Source organism: Anolis carolinensis, chromosome X (assembly GCF_035594765.1).
Source record: "Anolis carolinensis isolate JA03-04 chromosome X, rAnoCar3.1.pri, whole genome shotgun sequence".
In the NCBI taxonomy this organism is placed as follows: Eukaryota; Metazoa; Chordata; class Lepidosauria; order Squamata; family Dactyloidae; genus Anolis; species Anolis carolinensis.
This window is the reverse complement of record NC_085847.1, coordinates 10,933,739-10,958,656: the sequence shown is the minus strand read 5'-3', so window position 1 is coordinate 10,958,656 and position 24,918 is coordinate 10,933,739. Positions and strand designations below refer to the sequence as shown.

The 24,918-nt window shown below is 40.4% G+C and overlaps 1 protein-coding gene across 21 annotated transcripts in view; it reads left to right on the top strand.

The window, feature by feature from the left end:
• Positions 1 to 23,202, top strand: part of rimbp2 (RIMS binding protein 2) — a 116,332-nt gene extending 93,130 nt beyond the window's left edge. For 11 of the 21 annotated variants that reach the window (XM_062958706.1, XM_062958705.1, XM_062958707.1 and 8 more), the window contains 7 exons: positions 293 to 445; positions 9,858 to 10,042; positions 11,123 to 11,291; positions 15,659 to 15,762; positions 17,206 to 17,277; positions 19,095 to 19,229; positions 21,576 to 23,202. In XM_062958706.1, coding sequence (XP_062814776.1) covers positions 293 to 445; positions 9,858 to 10,042; positions 11,123 to 11,291; positions 15,659 to 15,762; positions 17,206 to 17,277; positions 19,095 to 19,229; positions 21,576 to 21,767 — 1,010 coding nt within the window. In that variant the 3' untranslated portion in view covers positions 21,768 to 23,202. Of the gene's footprint in view, positions 1 to 292; positions 446 to 9,857; positions 10,043 to 11,122; positions 11,292 to 12,004; positions 12,862 to 15,658; positions 15,763 to 17,205; positions 17,278 to 19,094; positions 19,646 to 19,762 lie in introns of those variants that run through there. The other 10 variants (XM_062958710.1, XM_062958708.1, XM_062958718.1 and 7 more) reach the window with 5 other exon arrangements.
• Positions 23,203 to 24,918: the final 1,716 nt, after the last annotated feature.

The following is a 24,918-nucleotide window of genomic DNA, read 5'->3' as shown; positions in this document are numbered from 1 at the left end:
AATATCATGATATATTGAAAACATTGACTACAAAAATAGCTTGGATTATCCAGAAACTTGGATAAGCGAGGCTTGGATAAGCGAGACTCTACTGTATTGTGGATTCTCTGCCTTGATATTCCGGGTTACATGGCTGTGCCGAAGGGCCCTTTGTTTATGCCACCAGTGGCCATGTTGGCTGGGAAATTCTAGCTAGTCCCAGACAAACGTTTTCAAGCTTTGCGTCCCTAAAAAAAAAAAAACGACGAGTGTGTAAGTCATGCTTAATAGACCATTCCGTTTTTCTCCATAGAAATTACAATGGACAGTAACAGTGAAGGCGCTTGGTCTCGGTCAGGTAGTGAGGGAAATATTTCCCCCATAAAAGAAGAAGCTTATTATCGCAGCATTGACGGACACAGGAAATGGTGCCAGCAACGTACCATGGCCTCTGACTATAGATACGGTATGCCAAAACCCTTCTTTGTCCTTTGTACCGAAAACCAAAAGAGCTGAGTGTGAATTGAGCGCCGTTTCTATATGTCTACGCTGCATGCCACCGAATGCTAAGGCGGCTGCCTACATGAGGCAAGTCTTCTCCCCCTTGCCTTCTTCCCCTCCCCTCTTAAAAAAGAACCAAGAACAGGTAAGTCTTGCTTAGGATCAACCACAAAGGGAGAAGAAAGCGTTTGGTCATCCATCCACATCCCTTGCCATGCCATCAAGCTTTCCATTCTGAAATGACTCAGCGCACCCAACTACCATTGCATGAACCTTTCGGCCGACGTTTTCTTCCCATGTGGCTGTCCCGGTAACCGGCAAACATTGATCACGGTACCGCTTTATTGCCATCATCCGAAATGCTTCCGTTGCGACTTGGCTCATTGATAACAGGGTCCCGACGAGGAAATCAGTGATAACCAGGAGCAAAAATCAAAGTTGGGTCATTCCTTTGCTAGAACTGCACCGTTGTGACGAAAACTTGGCAGAAAACTTTTCGGTTTTCCAGAATGGTTCATCCATAATAGAGATCTGGTGATGGAGGGTTTCCACCTGTATTGTAGTCTTACTCTTTTCTTGCTGCTTCCCGATGTGCCGTATACTATTGTCTTATCTCCAAAGTATTATAGATTCAATGTGTTGTCAAAGGGTTTCAATACTCTGATTGTCAGAACTTTACTTCCAAGACTGATGACAGGCTTTCTTTCATCATAATGTCGAAGAGATAAACAAACACTATAAAGGTTCAAAACATAAAAAGAGATGTGTATATTAGAGCATCTTGCAAAGGCCACAGAAATAGTCAGGCCTCTCTGAGTATAGAGCTATCTTCCTTCTATGTAAAAAGGATAAGCGAATACTATAAAGTTGCACTATGTAATTCAGAGCACCATATATATTAGACATGTCCAAAAAATCGTTTTGAATCGTATATCGGAATTATTTTGGATTGTTCTCGCTTTTTGATACGAATTCCGAGACATGGTCTCACAGCGCAACCAGCAATGTAATTCGAACCATTGTTGGCCCATTTTCTAATTGTCTCTTAATGTTTCGTTAATTTCCCCAACCCCATTTTTTTTAATATATATATATATATTAAAAAATTATTATTTTTTGTTTCTGCAACCTACCTTGAATGGGAGCTTAGCGCAGCCTAACAATCAGTCAATCAGAAGCTTCCACGATGGACGCAAAGGTGGGGGCTAACGTCCACATGGAAGATTGCCATACAAGCCCGGTGTGTAGCGGTTGCGCATGCGCGTCCGCCATTTTAGAAACATTTAGAATCATTATGAATTTTCGGAAATATCCGAAATTTTTGGGTGAAAAAAATCAGAAATACTTTCTATATTGAAGCGCCAGCGCCCCCTACTTTAGAAACGAGAATTGAAACATTTTTTTCATCGATCGGACATGCCTAATATACATATTACATAGTGCAACTTATGTTTTGAAACTTTATAGTATTCGCTTATCCTTTTTACATAGAAGGAAGATAGTTCTATACTCAGAGAGGCCTGACTATTTCTGTGGCCTTTGCAAGATGCTCTAATATACACATCTCTTTTTATGTTTTGAACCTTTATAGTGTTTGTTTATCTCTTCGACATTGTCTAGTATAGACATTTGTGTGTATTTATCATTTCTTTCATCATAGTAAATGAGTCCATTTTCGATACACATATCCACAGATTCAACCATTCATGGTTTGAATTTAAAATAAAAAACCCAAAAGCAAACCTTGGAATCATGGAATTATAGAGTTGGAAAAGAAGACCCCATGGACCATCCAGTCCAACCAATTCTGCCTTGGTGCAAGAAAAGCACATTTAAAGCTCCCCTAACAGATGGCCATCCAACCTCTGATTAAAAGCTTCTAAAGAAGGAACCGCCACCAGACTCCGAGGCAGTGAGTCCCACTGTTGAACAGCTGTTATGGTCAGGATGTTCTTCTTAATGTTCAGGTGGAATCTCCTTCCCTGTCATTTGAACCAGTGGCTCCATTGAGTCCCAGTCTCCAAGGCCTACTCCCTCTTCCTTATGACATCCTTTCCAATATTTAAACCTAACTCTCATGTCTCCTCTTAGCCTTCTCCTCTTCAGCTAAACAGACCCAGTTCTTTAAGCCGCTCCTCAGATGGATTCATGGTCTCCAGATGTGTTTATTATGCCATTGTATATAATGGAACCGAAGTATCCACAGATTTAGGTATCTGTCCTAGACCCAAACCCTAATGGATACGAAGAGCCCACTATAGTGAAATTTATTTATTTTATTATTTTATTTATTGATTACAACATTTATATCCCGCCCTTCTCACCCGAGAGGGGACTCAGGGCGGCTTACAATAAACGCACATATAAAAATTATACAATACACATCAATCAGATGAAAAATTATTCATTTACATCAACATTCATAAAAACACAACAAAAATTGATCAGAAGACTATTGAAAGTGTCCCTCTTTAGATACTTGCATTTCCTCTTTAGATATTTGATATAATGCACATCTAGCCCATAAATGTGAAGCGTCTGCAATGGAACACTGGCAAAACCTGTTCATTATTATGTCGTCGTGACCAGAGTACCGGATGATTCTAAATTCGGTGTGTTTTGTGTTTGTGAGTGTGATACCTGTATTGACTTTCCTGAGGTGTATTTTTCTACTTTTTGATACTAAAACGATCTCTAGATCCTCCTCTATTTTTGATATAGTCATTCATACCATTACATTGATTCTGTTGGGAATTTTGTGCATGGTGTTATGTCTGATGGAGCTCCCTCCCGTTGCCGCAGCAGGTTAAACCTGAACTTGCTGACTGAAAGGTCGGCGGTTTGTATCCAGGGAGTGGGGTGAGCTCCTGCTGTTAGCCCCAGCTCCTGCCAACCTAGCAGTTCGAAAACATGCAAATGTGAGTAGATGAATAGGTACCGCTCCGGCGGCGCTCCATGCAGTAATGTTGGCCACATGACCTTACAGTTTGAACTGGCACTCTTTATTTTCCTCTTGATGGTCTGTACTCATATTCTGTATTAAACACTGAGACTTTTTGAACTAAGGCAATTCAGGATGATGTTCCTATGTAGTGCAGCTTGTTATTTCATTGGATGTGCCGAAATTAATATTGAATCAAGTTGCACCATAGTGGCAGAGTTATTATTTTTTTTACTATTCAGCAACAGACTAAGAGTAATCTAATAGTGACACTTAGTGGCCAAACTGTGGCATTATATCCCTAACTGAAAGGTAGAGAAAATAAGCATATGTTGCTATACTCCTGTTATCCAAGGAGGAGATATGTTTGAACAAAATCCTACAACCATCACCCTAAGGCTATTATCCTGTATGCAACAGTCCCACTACATTGAATGGGAGTTGTGTTGTCGAGCATGAAGATCTACTTTGTAGTAGCAATAAATAAAGTGGTAGGTTGCAATGCACCATGTTTAGATCCGGAAGCATGTGTTCTAAATGCTTGGTTGAATTTAACACCAAATGCATTGGTTTGTTATGGTCATTGACAATATTTACTAGTAGCCTTGATGGTTTGAAATGTGGTTCGAAACGGGCTGTCTGACCATGCTCCGGAAGCATTCTCTCCTGATGTTTCACCCACATCTATGGCAGGCATCCTCAGAGGTTCTGAAGTCTGTTGGAAACTAGACAAGTGGGGTTTATATCCCTGTGGAATGATGTCCAGGGTGGGAGAAAGAAAGAAAACTCTTGCCTGTTGGAGGCAAGTGAGAATGTTGCCATTGACCACCTTGATTAGCGTCGAATAGCTTTGCAGCTTCAAAGCCTGGCTGCTTCCTTCCTGGGGGAATCCTTTGTTGGGAGGTGTTAGCCGACCCTGATTGTTTCCTGTCTGGAATTCCTCATGGCTATTAATTTTGCACTAAATATACTACTTGAAGTCATTTCTGACTCAGAGCAACTTTTAGGGCCTCTGGAACTCCTGCCCAGAGAAATAAGTCTGGCATCATCCCTCCTCCTTCATTTTTTTTTTTTTTTGCCAGCAAGTAAAACTTTTCCTGTTCTTATACACATTTGATGAGTGACTTTAAAAGGACTTACGCCATGCATTGGATAATTGCCAATTATTGTGCTGTTGTCTCTCTCTGTGTTAATTATGTACGTTTCAAACTGATTTTTAATGTTTTTTGATGGTTCAGTTGTGTTTTACCTTCTGTATCTTGTGGATGTTTTAAGAAGAACTTCAACGTTCTAACTTAGTTGTTTCGCATCCAAATCTTGGAGAATGGCAGGGTAGAAATTAAAACAATAACAACAACTATAATGATAATAGACCTATGAGATCAATGATTGAAGACGTATCATAGTGATGAATGAGCTTGGCAATTCCTTCCCCACCAAACTCTGCCGCTTGCGTCCTCAACCAGCCGGTCAGTACTTCCCATAGCTGCGCATTGTCGCCAAAATGCTGTGTTGAGGACGCAAGCGGCAGAGTTTGGTGGGGAAGGAGTTGCCAAGCTCATTCATCGCTATGATAAGTGCCTAGATTTGAATGGCGATTATGTTGAGAAGTGGTATTTGGGTGTGGCTTTCAACTGCATATGGTAAATGTTTTCTCCTATACTTTTTGAGGATGCAAGCGGCAGAGTTTTGTGGGGAAGGAGTTGCCAAGCTCTTTCATCGCTATGATAAGAGCCTAGATTTGAATGGTGACTATGTCGAGAAGTAGTATTTGGGTGTGGCTTTCAACTGCATATGGTAAATGTTTTCTCCTATACTTGGTTCGTTTTTAATTCCAAAACGTAATCTACTTTCTGGATAACTCTCCTACATATGTCACTTCAAATCTCTTCATGGGGATAGTATTGTCAGGAGGAGAGGCTCCTTCTTCTGCTCATTCGTAGACTATTTTGGCTGTTGAGCACCTACCTCATCTAGGTTGTAGGACCTTCCAAATAGACTAGACAGGTCTTGAAGGAAGCATCGTTCACATAATTGTGAGTGGTAGGACCCTGTTTATTGTGGGACATCCGCAAAACATAATGTAATAAATAAATTAATAACTATATTGTACTCTTCTGTATAATCAACCTGGTGGTGATAGGATGGCCTTGCGTCATAACTTCAATGGACAGATCTATATTTGTTTGTTGTATCACACAGCCTTATAAGACAGGGCAGTGATGCTAGAGCAATAACAACTTGCCTTAAGCTACCTGGTGAGTTCATGGCAGGTAGACAGTGACTGGAATCCTCTTGGTCGGTCAAATGAGGGGATCAATGATAGGATAAATCCTTTATTCGATCTCTCCCATGGAATTTATCCACTACCTTTGCATGCCACACCTTTTCTTTGGCTGTACAACAGCACCTAGATAGTAGTGATGTGCGCGGTATTTGTTTCATCTGTTTTGTTCGTCTGTTCGTTTAGTATCGTCCATTCGGATGCACTAAACGAAAGATGCCATTTTCGGACAAAACAAAAGGCGACACGAAAGAGAAAGCTACACCGTCACCATGCTTGCTTTCGTTTAGGGCTACGTAACAATAAGCAGGTACTGACAGAGGGCTGCTTTTCCATTACAGCTGATGTGTACCAATAGGTGTTAATAATAATATTAATATTAATAACATCTAGAACCCTAAGCTGAGTCTGAGAGAGGTCTGCTTCCCTGTGACATCTGATGTGTGCCAATGGGTTTAATAATAATATCAATATTAATAATAATAGTTACTCTGGGACCTTAAGCTGAATCTGAGAGAGGTCTGCTTCCCCATGACATCTGATGTGTGCCAATGGGTGTTAATAATAATATTAATATTAATAACATCTAGAACCCTAAGCTGAGTCTGAGAGAGGTCTGCTTCCCTGTGACATCTGATGTGTGCCAATGGGTTTAATAATAATATCAATATTAATAATAATAGTTATTCTGGGACCTTAAGCTGAATCTGAGAGAGGTCTGCTTCCCCATGACATCTGATGTGTGCCAATGGGTGTTAATAATAATATTAATATTAATAACATCTAGAACCCTAAGCTGAGTTGGAGAGAGGTCTGCTTACCCATGACATCTGATGTGTGCCAATGGGTGTTAATAATAATATTAATAACAATAGTTATTCTGGGACCCTAAGCTGGGTCTGAGAGAGGTCTGCTTTCCCATGACAGCGGATGTGTACCAATAGGTGTTAATAATAATAATAATACAGGGTGTTTGAAAAAGAACTCGCTAGTTTCCATTAAATGGAAACTAGGGAGCTCTTTTGCAAACACCCTGTATTAATATTAATAACATCTGGGACCCTAAGCTGAGTCTGAGAGAGGTCTGCCTCCCCATGACAGCTGTCAGCTGATGTGTACCAGTAGATGTGAATAATAATACAGAGTGTTTGAAAAAGAACTCGCTAGTTTCCATTTAAAGTAAATGAAAACTAGGGAGTTCTTTTGCAAACACCCTGTATTAATATTAATAACATCTGGGACCCTAAGCTGAGTCTGAGAGAGGTCAGCCTCCCCATGACAGCTGTCAGCTGATGTGTACCAGTAGATGTGAATAATAATACAGGGTGTTTGAAAAAGAACTCGCTAGTTTCCATTTAAAGTAAATGGAAACTAGGGAGTTCTTTTGCAAACACCCTGTATTAATATTAATAACATCTGGGACCCTAAGCTGAGTCTGAGAGAGGTCTGCCTCCCCATGACAGCTGAAGTATACTAATGGGTATTAATAATAATATTATTAATAATAACAGTATTCTGGGGAAGACTCAAATGCTTTAAAAGTAGGTGTGCTAAAAGGGGTCGAAATGCCCTCCATGTGTGGTGGTTTTTGTGTGTGGTGTGAGCCTCGGATTTTTTTTCGTTTTTTCGTAAGCGAGACGAAAATTCTATTCGTATAGGTACCCCGTTTTCGGAAACGGGGACAAATACAAAACTGATGCGAAACGAATGAAACTAAACAAAACGAACCGCGATTCCGTACAAATGCACACCACTACTCGAGAGTGCTCAGGCAAATAGAACCAAATAGCTGTTGATCGACCGCAAGGATGCGCAGAAGCCACCCGGCTTCTTTTGTGCAGCTCAGGAAAAAGGAGCAGACTTTGATTTTTCAGACCCATGTGAGTATACTGGCATAGCTTTCTACTTTGACTGCATCAAACAGTATCTTGGCTGCACTGTGATGATTTGTGCATGATTATCACATCAGCGAGCATCAATGTGTGTTCCGAGTTGATCTGATGTCTGTCCCCCGATGCCCCATCATAATCATGCTCTAGCATGCGTCCTTTTTCAAATGCTCTGTAGTGTTCCTCAGGTTCTGGAACAAAGGAGATCGCCTACTGTTCTACATACCCAGGGACCATTTCTTGACTTGTGCACCTCGTGTGGGATTTCAACACACATTGCGGCAGGAATCCCATTGGTGTTGGGATTTATAGTTCACTTATAATCAAAGAGTATTCTGAACTCCACCAACGATGGAATGGAACCAAACTTGGCACACAGAACTCCCATGACTAAAAGGAAATACTGGAAGGGGTTTGGTGGGCATTGGACTTGAGTTTGGGAGTTGTAGTTCACCTACATCCAGAGAGCACTGTGGACTCCAAACCATGGTGGATAGGGAACAAACTTGGTATGAATACTCAATATGCCCAAATGTGAACACTGGTGGAGTTTGGGGAAAATAGGCCGTGACATTTGGGAGTTGTAGTTGCTGGGATTTATAGTTCACCTATCAGAGAGCCCCTAGTTGTTGGGATTTATAGTTAACCTCCTATCAAAGAGTCCCTAGTTGCTGGAATTTATAGTTAACCTACTATCAAAGAGCCCCTAGTTGCTGGGATTTCACCTACTATCAAAGAGCCCCTAGTTGCTGGGATTTATAGTTCACCTACTATCAGAGAGCCCCTAGTTGATGGGGTTTATAGTTCGCCTACTATCAGAGAGTCTCTAGTTGCTGGGATTTATAGTTCACTTACTATCAAAGAGCCCCTAGTTGCTGGGATTTATAGTTCACCTATCAGAGAGTCCCTAGTTGCTGGGATTTATAGTTCATTTACTATCAAAGAGCCCCTGGTTGCTGGGATTTATAGTTTGCCTACTATCAAGGAGTCCCCAGTTGCTGGGATTTATAGTTCGCCTACTATCAGAGAGCCCCTAGTTGATGGGGTTTATAGTTCGCCTACTATCAGAGAGTCTCTAGTTGCTGGGATTTATAGTTCACTTACTATCAAAGAGCCCCTAGTTGCTGGGATTTATAGTTCACCTATCAGAGAGTCCCTAGTTGCTGGGATTTATAGTTCATTTACTATCAAAGAGCCCCTGGTTGCTGGGATTTATAGTTTGCCTACTATCAAGGAGTCCCCAGTTGCTGGGATTTATAGTTCGCCTACTACACCTCAACTTTGCTTCCATGAGCTCAGGGTGCCTGTGCGGTAGATCAGACTGTGTGTGATGGAGAGAAAAATTGACCCAACTTGACTCACTATGTTTCAGAACTATAACCTAAATTTCCCAGGTTCCAGCCCAACTGCCACATTTACTCCAATATATCACCGATAGGATGCAACACTGGTGGATCGAAAGTGTCTAACTGTTGCTAAGACTAATAGGGATGCTTAATTCCTATTACTTATACTCAGCCTTCTATTGAACTATACTATTGGTTTATCTTGCTCACTATTGTCCCAAGTCTTTAGCAGGATTCTTTCCTAGTCCTTCCCGGTGGTCTTGCGCTTAAGTATGAACCGGGCCTGGCCTTGCTTAGCTTCCAAAATCAGAGACGTTCCAGATATAATGGTGACTCTTCTCATAACATTGTTGGAGAGCTTGCAAAGTTACGTTATGGATTACAATGGCCAGAATCCATGGCCATTCTAAATAAAAGGTTCTTAGGACTCCGTATGGGTGAAAGAAAATGCTTTTAGTTGGCTCACAAGAGGTGGTGGTGTCTAGCAAAGTCACCAAGAATAATTTTCTTTTGCAAGCCAAGGTTGCCAAATGAAACTTCCATTGAGCATTATGATAGGTTCACCGCAACAGTAGTTGCTGCCTCACAGCTAGTATTAAGCGGGTATTCTCATACTTCCTCTGAGCAAGTATGAGAATACCCACTTAATACTAGTTGTCAGGCAACTACTGTTATGGTGAACCTATGAGTAGCTAGTAGATATTAGAAAAAGGTGGCTGGAGCATTTGGAGAAGCATGATCCCAAAAAACAAACTCAAAATAATTTTCCGGTTCCGATCCGCAATGAAAGGGAATGATAGTGTGTGTCGAACCGACCAGAGATTCCGAGGAACACCCAAGGGGATATTTGAAAACTGAAACCCGGTCCCAGGACTATTAACTTCCATGTAACTGAACTTTTGCTGTTGCTGTTGCAGAGGGATACTGTAGCCGAGAGCGTCTCTCTCCGGAAATGTATGAAGAATCGGAAACCGATCCTGGTGCAGAAGAGGTGTCCACACGGATCTTTGTTGCCCTTTTTGACTACGATCCACTGACCATGTCTCCGAATCCTGATGCTGCGGAAGAGGAACTCCCATTCAAAGAAGGGCAGATTATCAAGGTACATTCTACCTCCGTAATGTATATGTTCGGTTTTATCATATTTATTTACTGTATTGTTATAAGTGTTTTATTTAACTTACTATATGGAGTGTAATCATGTTTTATCAAGCCTTTTTGTTTGGTTTGGTACTGTGATATGGACTAAGGGCTGATCAATACATTCACTAAATTTACTAACAACATATGGAGTCTCAGGCCCCTTCTACACTGCCAAATAAAATCCAGATTGTCTGCTTTGAACTGGATTATATGGCAGTGGAGGTGGGGCCTCAAACTGGATAAAAACTAATACTTTAAAATATTATAGCTGTTTCTCTGTATCCACGGATTCTCTGTCCATGGATTCAACGGCCCTTTGAAGGCAGCCATAAGGTCTACGTGGCCCTCGGTGAAACTACATTTGATACCCCTGAAGTAGACCCTCAGTTTATTTATTTATTTACAGTATTTATATTCCGCCCTTTTTTCTCACCCCAAAGGGGACTCAGGACGGATCACATTGTACACATATAAGGCAAACATTCAATGCCATATAACATAGAACAGAGACAGAGACAGACGCAGAGGCAATTTAAACCTTCTCCAGCTTCCTGAGGGTATGCTTGATTCCGGCCACAGGTGGAGCAGCTGCTTCATCATCCACTGCGACGGCAACTTCCTCATTCCAACGGCGGCTGGATGATTTTTATGGTGTCGTAAATTAGCCTCCCCACATATAAGTGGTACCTAAATTTCCTACTTGATAGATGCAACTATCTTTCAGGTTGCTTAGGTCAGCAACGAGCAGGGGCTATATTTTATTTATTTTTTAATTGTCGGGTGCTCACCCTGACACGGGCTGGCCTTGAACTCATGATTTATTGCAGCTGGCTGCTAACCAGCCTGTGCCACAGCCCACGAGGATTGGTAGATGTCAGATAAATATAGTTTCTGTTGCTTGAGAATTACTATTAAAATAGGCTTAACTAAAACTATAGCACATACTATATAAACTCCATATTGACTTGATATTAATATTGAATTGCAGTAATTAGAAGCAAAGCTTCTTTACCTTATCTTCGTTCCTTCTCGACGGCAGGTTTACGGCGATAAGGATGCCGACGGGTTTTACCGAGGAGAAACCTGCACAAGACTAGGCCTTATTCCTTGCAATATGGTCTCTGAAATCCAAGCTGACGACGAAGACATGATGGAGCAGCTTCTGAAGCAAGGGTTTCTCCCGCTAAACACCCCGATAGAAAAACTAGGTAAGGACACCCAACCGTAGCAGCACCTTGTAGTGGGTGCAAACCTAACAGAACTGTTTTGGGTCCCTTTTCAAAGTCAAAAATGACCTGCTCAGTGCAGTTTCCAAGGTAGTGTGAGCTTTCAAGGGACCTGTCCAAGGTGCTGAAGGGGATAGGCTTCAGCACCTTGGACACATTCCAAAGCCTGTTTTGTTTGGGTTCTTCAAGACGTTGATGTTCTAAAATCGTATGGCGCATTTCATGTCACCGATGTTGACGTCAGGTCCCCATGGAACTCTCGGTCACAGTCTTTTGTACCTGGGAAACAAGGTACGGATGAGTCTAGGACAAGTCATGGGAGAGTCAGATTTGAATTCAACATGTCATTAATTTCATGGGTGCTGTTACAATGGACGTTTTATGTGACATGTTGGTGCACATTTCTGTTAAGTCGCCTTGAGACAGTGGGAATGTAAAACCTTCTCTCCCTACTAGGATCTTGGCAAAAGTTGCTCTCCTAAAGCTGCTGTTTCCATTTCCTTGAAATGCATTGTGGAGATTTCCGAACTGATGTTTGTTAGGACCTTTCGATATTCAAAACAATGCCTTCAAACTCTATCGCTCTTGTGCTTTAACCTTGAGAACGCTGCCAATTTAAAAGAAGACACCACTCATTGAACTGCTTTCTATTTTTTTTCCCTTTTCTTCTGTTTGTACGCGTTCTTTTCTTGAAGTCAACCGCAACCATTTCAACGAGAGCACACACTCTGTACACCGCAGATCCAGAAAGTCTAAAAGAGGTCTGTGATTTAAAAAAAAACCCAAAATCAACCTGAATCCTAAATAAGTGGAATAAATGACCTGTTGACAAAGTGAAGTGCATGTGATCCTCCTCTTGTCCGTCAGATCAGATACTGTCAGCAGACACAATCCCTCCATCGTGAGATTTAAGCATTGCCTGGTCCAATTGTATTGTTGCGGTTGTGTTCACCGCCCCAAAACAATCCAAATATTGCACCAGTGAATGCAAATCATATGATTTGCATACATCATGTCAATGCTTGCTTAATTTGCAGAGGACCATCGTTTTTAGACTAGATGGTCCACGTGGTCTCTTCCAACTCTATGATTCTATGAACAGTTGGTCCAGTTCTGAGATGTAACCAGCCACAACTGTTTACACATCCATTCCGTGTTTCCCAAGCTTGAGGAACATGGGATGGCACCAAGAATTCTCCTCATGTTGTCGTTGTTGCAATGACCAGCAGCCACTTTATGGTTAGTGACCATAACTCTTCACCACTCTGGATTAACCCCAAGATAATCCCTGTAGAGCACCCTAGTTAAGCTTGAGCCCTAACCCAAGGGTCCCCAAACGTTTTAAACGGGGCCAGTTCACGATCCTTTGGACCGTTGGAGGGCCAGACTATAGTTGGCCACTGAGCAATAATAATAATAGCAATAATAATAGCAATAATAATAATAATAATGAAATCCAGCATATCTATCTTGTTTGCTGTGTCATAATAAAATAATAATAACAACAACAACAATAAAAAGAGAGTTGAAAGAGACCCTTTGGGCCATTGAGTCCATTCCCCTTCTTTCTTTGGGCACCGAAAGCACAAGCAAAGCACCCCTGACAGATGGCCACCCAGCCTCAATGTTGTTAATAATAATAATAATAATAATAATAATAATAATAATAATAATAATAATGTGATTTTGTGATATGAAATCCAGCATATCTATCTTGTTTGCTGTGTCATAATAAAATAATAATAATAATAATAATAATAATAATAATAATAATAATAATAATAATAATAAAGAGGGTTGGAAGAGACCCCTTGGGCCATTGAGTCCAACCCCCTCCTGCCTTTGTGCACCAAAAGCACAAGCAAAGCATCCCTGACAGATGGCCACCCAGCCTCAATGTCAATAATAATAATAATAATAATAATAATAATAATAAAGAGGGTTGGAAGAGACCCCTTGGGCCATTGAGTCCAACCCCCTCCTGCCTTTGTGCACCAAAAGCACAAGCAAAGCATCCCTGACAGATGGCCACCCAGCCTCAATGTCAATAATAATAATAATAATAATAATAATAATAATAATAATAAAGAGGGTTGGAAGAGACCCCTTGGGCCATTGAGTCCAACCCCCTCCTGCCTTTGTGCACCAAAAGCACAAGCAAAGCATCCCTGACAGATGGCCACCCAGCCTCAATGTCAATAATAATAATAATAATAATAATAATAATAATAATAATAAAGAGGGTTGGAAGAGACCCCTTGGGCCATTGAGTCCAACCCCCTCCTGCCTTTGTGCACCAAAAGCACAAGCAAAGCATCCCTGACAGATGGCCACCCAGCCTCAATGTCAATAATAATAATAATAATAATAATAATAATAAAGAGGGTTGGAAGAGACCCCTTGGGCCATTGAGTCCAACCCCCTTCTGCCTTTGTGCACCAAAAGCACAAGCAAAGCATCCCTGACAGATGGCCACCCAGCCTCAATGTCAATAATAATAATAATGATAATAATAATAATAATAATAATAATAATAATAATAATAATAATAAAGAGGGTTGGAAGAGATCCCTTGGGCCATTGAGTCCAACCCCCTTCTGCCTTTGTGCACCAAAAGCACAAGCAAAGCATCCCTGACAGATGGCCACCCAGCCTCAATGTCAATAATAATAATAATAATAATAATAATAATAATAATAATAATAATAATAATAATAATAAAGAGGGTTGGAAGAGATCCCTTGGGCCATTGAGTCCAACCCCCTTCTGCCTTTGTGCACCAAAAGCACAAGCAAAGCACCCCTGACAGATGGCCACCCAGCCTCAATGTTAATAATAATAATAAGGGTTGTAAGTGAAGAAGAGACCCCTTGGGTCATTTAGCCCAACCCCCTTCTGCCTTAGTTTGGGGACCCCTGCCCTAACCTAACCAAGATTTTGACTGCTTTGTCGAACTAGAGCTCCTCTTAAAAAATGGCAGCACTCAGAAAGTGTGATGCTAGCCATTCCTTCACTCCTGGATGTCCCTAAGCCGTTCTAACCTATGTTTTCTCCATCATGAGTCCCGTCAATTCTACTCCCAGCGTCCATGATAAGACTAACAGGCATGGTTTTTTTTCGTGCCAAATGGCCCAGCAGCAAAAACCATGTTGTCTGTCCTTGGTGATCAAACACTATCACAGAACCTTCGTTTGGAAATGTTTAAGACCGATGTGTAGGCTTTGTTCGTTTTGGTATCGCACATGTTTCTGATGCTGCTTGTTTTGTTTTTTTAGCTCACTGAGAAAATGTGTATAACCACTGAAAACAACAGAAAAGTTTTTGAAAGAGCCTTCATTTTCTCGGAGATGAAAGTGCAACAGAACCATCCAGTTGTACAGTAGAGTCTCACTTATCCAACGTTCTGGATTATCCAACGCATTTTTGTAGTCAATGTTTTCCATATATCGTGATATTTTGGTGCTAAATTCGTAAATACAGGAATTACAACATAGCATTACTGCGTATTGAACTACTTTTTCTGTCAAATTGGTTGTATAACATGATGTTTTGGTGCTTCATTTGTAAAATCATAACCTAATTTGATGTTTAATAGGCTTCTCCTTAATCTCTCCTTGTTATCCAACGTATTTACTTATCCAATGTTCTGCCAGCCCGTTTATGTTGGATAAGTGAGACTCTACTGTACTTTCAATCTAGACCGATTTGAATGAAAAAAAAAGTATAAATAAATAATAAATAAGAGTACAGTGTTCCCTCATTACTTCGTGGTTCACTTTTCGCAGATTTTCTGTTTTGCGGTTTTTCAATAAACTCTAAAAGACTATTATAAATCATTAAAAAATTAAAATGTACAGCCTAAGGAAGGGAGGAAGAAGAAACCAAAGGGAGAGAAAAGGAGCCCAAGCGGCAACGGGAGAAGGAGGAGGCGATTTATTAACACACGATTGGTTGATAAAGACTTAAAATAGTCTATAACTACTAAAATAATGTATGAATATTAAAATAAATATAGCGTCCCTACTTCGCGGATTTTCACTTATTGCGGGTGGTCCTGGAACCTAACCCCAGTGATAAGTGAGGGAACATTGTATGCCGCTGAAAGATCCTGCCCATGGCTTTGTTATGAAGCAGGCATTTAGCAACAGATTTGAATATATGTTAATTGAACAAGGCTGAAAATTGGATAGTTTGAGGGCTTTGTTGACCTCCTGTGCTTGTACTATGATAGAAACCAGTGGTTATTGTAGCTGCTGTCCAGACTTTGAAGTGAGACATGTCTTTTTAATGCTTACCGCAAAGCAAGTGCAATCGTTTTTCTTTCTTTCTTTCTTTTTGGGTTGGAACAGAAAGGAACAGAAGGATCAACCACACCTCTGCGGCACCGACAAGGAGAATGGTGGCATTATATGACTACGACCCAAGGGAAAGCTCTCCCAACGTTGATGTGGAGGTATTCAGTGAAGCAAGTCCAAACATTTCTTTATGACAGCAACTATAAACAATGGGGAAATTGCATCGATTTAGAGGAGAGGATGGTGTGGCTTCCAAAGGCACTACTGCCATTTGAAGTCATCACAGTATGCTAAAAAAAAATTGGATCTACAATTATCCTGAACGATTACATCTTCTCTGGAGGGAGTGTAATATCATTACGGCTATGACTGGGGAAGTGGATTTTGAAGGCGATTATGTAGAGAATCATAACAATGATTTCTTGGGTGTAATGAATAATGTTTTGTAGCTACTGTTTCAAGTAGTTGGAGGCCAGGGTCTGTAGTAAATGTACTCACCTTCCTGGCATCAAACCAGTTCCAGGCATGGCAGTCTGATCACCCACACAGCGAAACTGGTTCCTTCCAAGCTTGGTTAAAGTCTACAAGAACCCTTGGGGTCCTCAAAAACATATCTGCAAAAAACTATTTTTCTGAGCACTGATGTGCAGATGCCTACCATTTGCTGGACCTCAGATCATGCCATTGAAGAGGGATGATAACCAGATTATCATTGCCTGTATTTGACTAGGTTGACTAGGTAACCCTTTGTCAAGAAATTGTTAAATTGAGACTCATTCACCTTCCGTCTCAATTTACCTCCTGGCTATCTGCTCAGTCGCACAGAAATAAATTCACACTTCCCAACTGTCAGCTGAAACCAGCAGCTTTTATCTTTTATTGCAGTAATTTACAATATTTACATAGTCTTGCCGGAGCATAGCATTTGTGCACCTGACCTGATCGATCAATGACAATACTGGAAATCTCTCACTGTTTCCCTCTAGCAATAAATCTCTACTCTATGCAGTTAACTCTTACATTACTGGAATGCTGGATTGCCTTCTGCATTACAGACACACATTGTCAGTTTGCTTTAAACTATAAGTACAAATTTCAAAACGACACAAAACAATACATTCAAACTCATCTACACTGACCACTTAGGTTGATTTGGAACCAGTTTGGTTTGGAACCAGTTGGTCTGGAATAGGTTTTTCTATGTGGTTGATTAGATCACCATTTCAGGAACAGCTTCAAGGCCAAGATGGTGATCACATTAACCATGGAAGGTGGTCTCAAATCGGTTCTTGAATCTGTAGTAACTGCACCTTGACAGTCATGAAGAATGCGGTTTTTAACCTCATTTCCAGGTGAGATGTGGGCAAGTGCTATGGAGGCATACTAGGTGGAGAAGAGAAGAGAAAGTACCAGCTAGAAGTAGAGGTCATGTTCCATGGGGTCAATTGATGACCTGCTATTCAGCCATTCCCATGAAGTGTTTTTCAGCAGCTAACTTCAAAGTGCATTATATGGTCAGTGTAGACGAGCCCTAGGTTGCTCAAACCTCTTTGCAGATTCCAAAGAAGGTGACGGCTTTCTCCTTTGTTCTCTTCCTACAGGCTGAGCTAACATTTTGTACAGGAGACATTATTACCGTCATTGGAGACATTGATGAAGATGGTTTTTATTACGTAAGTGGTTTCTGTCCTTTATCATTCCAATCCTAGTTGTGGTGTACACATCGTAGCCACTTTTCTTCAGCTTATTAAAATGGGCATTCTGTATTTCTTCCATTTTAAGATGCACTTTTTCTCCTATATCTCTAAAAATTTGGGGGGGGGTGACATCCTAGAATCGCAGGTGTATCTAATATATTTTTGCTGAAATTACGGTGCCTCTTACAATTGATGGCACCTTACAATTGAAGAAATATGATCATCTTGATTTCTTAGCAATTTCATCCAAAGGACCTTGTTTTTGAAAACACTAAGGCCTAAATTCAACACTGCACCGACAAAATTTCCTCCTTCCTTATCCACTGCTCTGCTGCCTCCAACTCTAACCCTCTAGAGCCTGTTAAAGTGTCTTGGTTTTTAGGCCTGTTCCTGGGTTATTGGATAGTCTTGTGCATTTGTACAGCATCGTTATCTGTTTCTGTTTGTTTCGTTTGTAAGCCCATTGTTTTTGTTTTTGTGTGACTCCTGAAAACGGGTGCCTTTCTGAATGGGCTTTTTCGTTCCGCATCTGAAAAAACGAAAAATGTTGGCCCTTTGGTGGTAATGGGTTGGCTTTCCCAGGCTCCCCTTCCCCTCAGTTTTAGGGCTAGAAGGGTGAAAATCACCACACATGGAGGGCACATCTACCACTTTTAGCTCACCAAGTTTTATAATGTCTGGGTCATCCCCCAGTATTCCCTCAGGGCTCTGATGGAAAGAGCATGTGGCAGTTCTCCACAGGGCCTTGTGACACGAAAAGCTTGTGAGCCGGTACCTGCTCCCACTTCATTTGGAGCTTATTTTCATTCTGGGGGAGGGCTTCCCGTTTTGAGCTCCCACCTGAAACGAAAGGAACGAAAGAATGGATGAAATGGGAGAAACGAGTACCGGATGCATCTCTGTGTGCTGATTCAGAAAATGGCATTGAATAGACCACATTAGCTCTAGATTCTTAAATATGGTTTTAATGGTATCTTTAGTTTTAGTACTTTTTGGATTACTTTGTGGATGTTTTTCCAAAAGGATCTCGCTTTCTCACATTACCACCATAGGTGGTAGAATGTTCCTTCGATATTTCCACATTTCCAACATTTATTGTTGGTATTTTTTGAGAATTTGACTATTTCTGTGGGGATATTTTTTTGTTTTTCATAGGGGGGTAACACTAACACTGGCAGTAGCCAACGCACATTTTGGTGCCTCAAATGTTAGGCATGTTTTTGGGTATACAGTAGAGTCTCACTTATCCAACATAAACTGGCCGGCAGAATGTTGGATAAGCGAATATGTTGGATAATAAGGAGAGATTAAGGAAAAGCCTATTAAACATCAAATTAGGTTATGATTTTACAAATTAAGCACCAAAACATCATGTTATACAACACATTTGACAGAAAAAGTAGTTCAATACGCAGTAATGCTATGTAGTAATTACTGTATTTACGAATTTAGCACCAAAATATCACAATGCATTGAAAACATTGACTACAAAAATGCGTTGGATAATCCAGAACGTTGGATAAGCGAGTGTTGGATAAGTGAGATTCTACTATATGTGACTTGCTGGTTCTAAAAATGGCAGCCGTTCTTCCCTACCAGAACTAGCTTTTGGGATACAGAATATATGCCACCTACTAGTTGCCGTCTACTCAACCATAAAAAGCCGAATGCCCCATTTTATCATATGTATTAAAAGCTCTTTAATAAAAAATATTTTTAAAAATATTCTAACCATCACCTGCTGTCTCACCATTGTCCCTTTGTGTTGTTTCCCTTTCTCCGCTGCATTCTAGGGTGAATTAAATGGCCAGAAAGGTCTGGTTCCTTCAAACTTTCTTGAAGAAGTGCCTGACGACGTAGAAGTCTATTTATCCGATGCCCCAGCACGATATACTCAAGATACACCAATACGTACAAAAGCTAAAAGGGTAAGCAAGCATTGAGAGAGCTTGAGAGAGAGAGAGAGAGAGGCATTGTTCTGTTTGGTTTTGTTCCCCATACATCCGATTTTTGTTTTGAGTGTTATTATTTCGCATTTTGTAAACTCCATTTGTTTGTTTTTAAGAACATAGAGCGGGGAGATCAATAAACACATTCTAGTCGATACTAGTTTATATATTTGCCACGTGAGCCATATGGACCTTTAGTTTTTGGTTGGGTTCCTTGCAACCTCAACTTGGCATCGCACACATGTCCTCGCACAGTAAGGATAGAAATATAATATTGATACGAAAAGGTGATGTGCTCTAGGCCTTTTTATGTAAGTCATGAAATCTTTCCGAGCTTTTGGCCCTTCCCCTTGTTTTCTGTTACTTTCACTGTCAAGATGCCCCGTTTATTTTAAGGAGAAAAGAAAATGATTCATGTAAAGTATCTCACTTGTCTTCTTTCATCAAGGCAGTTTTTTATATATTATGTTTTATGTATATTTTTATTTCTTTGCTCATCTGCTTGGGAACAGAAGAAGAGTGTTCATTTCACACCTTAAAAAAGGCAATGTAGCCTTCACACGTAAGTGAGCAACTGAAGATACCAATAGAGATACCAATTCAAACTAGCTGGCATTGTCTAATGCAAGCCATCTTGGCACCGAAACGTGCAAAGAGAGAGAAATATGTCTCCAAAACCATTAGCCCTGCTTGGTTGCAGACATTCCATGTTGGTTTTAATTTAATTTAATTTTTTTAAGAATTAAAAAAAAAAAACCGACACCTCAGCTTCTAGATGTGAAGATCACCGACTCTCTTCTAATGGTTTTGATTCCTCCTTGTATTCAGGGCTTGTGTTTATTTTTATTTTTTTTAACAAACAGTTTTTGACATTTGGAACATATTTCTTACCGGACTTTAATGTTTGTTTGCATTCCAAAAAAAAAAAAAGAAAGTGGTCCTAATGTACAACTCCAAAGGGAAGCTGCATATTGCATTGTTAGCCAATATGGGAGGAGAGTCCCAGCTCAAAGAGGGAGAAAAGCACAAAGCGTTCCCACCCTCGAGTAACGGAGCGTGGCATTGTCATCCCATTCAGGGTGGCGGTCAAGACAAGGGGTGCGTTCATTTCGGAAACACATGAACCTCAACTGTTTGCCTTAAAAACGTACCGGCTGGTGGTTTGAGAAACTGCCGGCTGTAGTTCCTCCTCCTTTGTCGCCCTCATTCCGAAAACAAGAAACTCTCCTGCATTTGCAGAGCACTCAGTATCGATTTGGTTTACCAATGCAATGCGTTGACATCCAAACATGCAGCTCGAGACCCATGAATGAATGCATTAGAACTCAATATGGTATCTTCAGGTGTACGTTGGGGGTGCTTTTACAAAGTGGTTCTTTTTTTTATTTTGGTTTTGTTTTGTTTTGTTTTCTTCATTAGGCAAAGACCTTGATATGAAATCAAAGGAAGCTTGTCACCCCTTTGCTTAGTTTCACGTTCATTGGACGTCCGGATTGTTTCAATTTCAGAAACATCAGTATTAGGGAAGTTACGAGTTGACGGAGCCTCCGGAGGCACAATGGGTTAAACCAAAAGGTCGGCGGATTGAATCCCATATGTCAGCTCTAGCTTCCCTTTATGGGGACTTGAGAGAAGGATGGTAAAACATCCAGGCAACGTCCTTGCAGACAGCCGATTCTCTCACACCAGAAGCGACTTGTTGTTTCTCAAGTTGCTCGTGACACGGAAAAAAAACAAAAACGAGTTGATCACTTCCACACATCGAGCATTTTCCACAATGAAATGCCGCTCGTACCATTTAGTAGCTTCCTTTGATTCCAATGAAGGTTCATTTTAGCTTTTATTTTTCTTTCAACCAGTGTGCCATCTTCTCAAAATATGTATATACAGTATGCGAAAATTTTTTGGAAAAAAAAATTAACGGATTTCAATTGAAACCCTTCGATTTGGTTATCGTCACAAATTGGGGATTCCTTCTGGAACTGGCTAGTGTGTATAGAACTTGATATTTGTAGTACTTTAGACCAACTTCCCACAAGCGGTATGTCAGTACTAGAGTACTGAAAAGTGGAAAATTGATTTGAGCAAAATTCTCCGTTTTTAAGATGATATATTATTAATAATAAAAGAACACAACACCTCGACTTGTCAGCTGTATATGCTGTTTTAACTAATTTTGGTAAACTAAACTCCTCTGTTATGTGGCATACTTTGCCCGCCCCACCCAAAGGAGTTTGTAGTGAAGCAAAGAAAAAAAATGTTACCAACTTTCTTGTTGTCGATGGCTTCCAAACATTCAGTAAATTGTAACAATATACCTACTAGGTTCCTCCTGAGAATACAGGTACATCACCAAGGCGAGCACCATCTCCCACAGTCCATCTCCATTCGGGGTCACCTACGTCATCTGTGGGTTCTGGTAGTCCCGGGAGAGGCAGGGAGTTGTCCTCGAAAAAGAAAAAGGGGCTGCTTTCCAAAGGGAAGAAACTTCTGAAAAGGCTTGGTGCCGTGAAATGATTTCCGTGTTCTTCTGGACAACATGTAAAGCTTCAGATCTGTGTCTTTTGTTTTGTTTTGTTTCTTTTTTTTTTTTTTACATTGAAAAATAATAAATAAATAAAATCAACTTTCAAACTAGGGCTTTCATGGCTATTCCAAACACCTTTTGAGCGAGAAAAATACAAACAAATTTTAACATCAACAGGGGGAAACAAATAAAACGCACGTCTCTGACTGGTTTTGGTGTCAGAGGGGGGGGAATCGTCACGGCGTCGCGACTCAAAAAATACAGTGTCGCCAGTGTTTAAAAAAAAAAAGACGAGCAAAGGGATTGAGGAGCATCACAAGAATCGACCATTTGTGAAAGGCAACTCTCTTCACATCTTTAGATCCATTTTGTCTGTTTCCCTCCCTTAAAGCGGAGAAGAAAAAAAAAGGTTCTTTGATCCCTTTTCAACCATTGATCCGCAACTTTACACAGAAATGGTCTTGAAACTCCTAGTTTATTCCGCCTTGATGTTTGCCTTATTAATGCACAATGATTTGTACTGTCGAAAACTATACAGCGTATACTTTGTATGTACTGTGTAATGATCAACCGTCCTTCCATCCTCACTGGGAAAATTGATAATTTAAAAGATCAAGTAATTGGTGTTGCTGGCTCTATTTCGATGTCTGATGTAATTCCTGGGAGTCTGAAAGTGTTGTGCAAAAGGTGCATTTTTGAAACATCTGTCCGAGTTCTGCTAGTTCAACCTCTCCAGTATATGTAAAGCCAGATTCTTGCACAAAACGAGCGAGAGAAAACGAAAACGGTACCCCGAAATGCGAAAAAAATGAAAACGGTACCCCGAAATGCAAAAAAACGAAAACAGTACCCCGAAATGCGAAAAAACGAAAACGGTACCCCAGTCCAAACTGGTGTCGTTTTCAAAGTCTGCTAGAGACACATTTAAGGAAGTACTACAATGACAAAGTTGTTATTCACTGGCCACTGCCGGCGGAAGTCACTAAAAGAGAGAAAAGAGTGCTCCGTTTGCCACATACTATGTTCTGTTATTGGCACTGTAATTTGGAAGACGACAAAAAAAAAAAACAACCACCTTTCAAAAAGACATACGTAGTTGCTGGCAGACATATTTGGCTGTTACTCTTTTGTAACCTGTCCATTTGTAAATTCTTTTTACTGTTTATACATACTTTTCAGACTGCCTTTCTTTTGTAATTGATGGAAGGTTTCTAATATGAATGAGCAAAGCTTATCCCCATTGTGTCTTCAAAGAAATACGATGTAAATTCCTGTAAAATAATCTAGTGTGCTAGATTTATGAAATTAAGGAAACAAAAAAAAATTACCGGCCTAAATTTGTGGTAAACTATTGTGTGGGCGTGTGCATGTGTACAGTTGTTCGTGTAAAATATTTTATATAAATAAATTTGATATTTTGTAGAAGACTGGCCTAGGTTATTTGATTGGCAACTCGATTTTCTGTATTCTTCTGGAACACCTCGGAGGTCACTGGGGGACACCTACTCACCCCGCAACCGTTGTCTTGTGGCAAGGGTCCTCAAACTTTTAAAGCAAAGGGCCGGTCCACAATCCTTCAGACTGTTGAGGGGCCGAATTATCATTTGGGGGAAAAAACTGAACCAATTCCTATGCACACTGCACATATCTTATATGTAGTGCAAAACAACAATAATAACAATGAAAGAACAATACAATATTTAAAAATGAAAATAATTTTAACTAACATAAACCTATCAGGATTTCAATAGGAAGTGTGGGCCTGCTTCTGGCCAATGAGATAGTCAGGTTAATTAGGATTGTTGTTGATCTTGTGTGTCTTCAAGTCATTTCAGACTTTGGGCGAGCCTAAGTCCAAAATTATTTATTTATTCATTTACTACATTTATTTACTACATTTATATCCCACCCTTCTCACCCCGAAGGGAACTCAGAGCAGCTGTATGTACATCTATATATATAAAAGAGTGATGGCATCAGGGCAGCGGACAAAACAACAAAACTACAGGCCTCCCAACCTCAAAATTTGACAACACAACCCATCATTCACGGCTCTAGGTTAATACAACAAAAAGAAAAGAAAAATAAAGTCCTAATTACAGGGAGAGGAATAATAGTTTTTATCCAATTGCTGCCAGTTTGAAGGCTAAGCTCCGCCCACTTGGTCTCCTAGCAACCTACTCAGCCCAGGGGACAGGCACAGTTAGGCCTCACTTAGGCCTCTTCCACAGATTATCTAATTTGCACTGGATTATATGGCAGTGTAGACTCAAGGCCCTTCCACACAGCTATATAACCCATTTAGAATCTTATATTATCTGCTTTGAACTGGATTATCTTGACTCCACACTGCCATATAATCCACTTCAGTGTGCATACTAAACATAAAGACAACCATACAACAGACATTCAATACCACCACTACCTCAACAATTTCTCACCAACACCACCAGAAAATGCCACAGCAACGCGTGGCTGGGCACAGCTAGTGATTTATAATAGTCTTTTAGAGTTTATTGAAAAACCACGAAACAGCGAATCCGCAAAAAGTGAGGGAACACTGTATGTATTGTTTTTAATTAATTCTGTTGTCTGTTGGAGGCAAGTGGGAATGTTGCCATTGGCCAGCCAGGCTTTGAAGCCGCAAGGCCATTCAATGCTAATCAAGCTCGTCAATGGCAACATTCCCACTCGCCTCCAACAGACAAGAGTCGCAAATACAGTGTGAAGAGGAGAAGAAGGGAGGCAAAACATGAATAAAGCTGCATTGTTGTTTTGGTGGCATTGTATCTCTTGCAAGAGCTTATCACGGATTGAAAAATGAACCTACTCGCTACTTGACACAAGCAAAAGATTTACAGTATTGTCTCACTTATCCAAGCTAAACGGGCTGGCAGAAGCTTGGATAAGCGAATATCTTGGATAATAAGGAGGGATTAAGGAAAAGCCTATTAAACATCAAATTAGGCTATGATTTTACAAATTAAGCACCAAAACATCATGTTATACAAATTTGACAGAAAAGTAGTTCAATATGCAGTAATGTTATGTTGTAATGACTGTATTTACGAATTTAGCACCAAAATATCACAATATATTGAAAACATTGACTACAAAAATGGCTTGGATAATCCAGAAGCT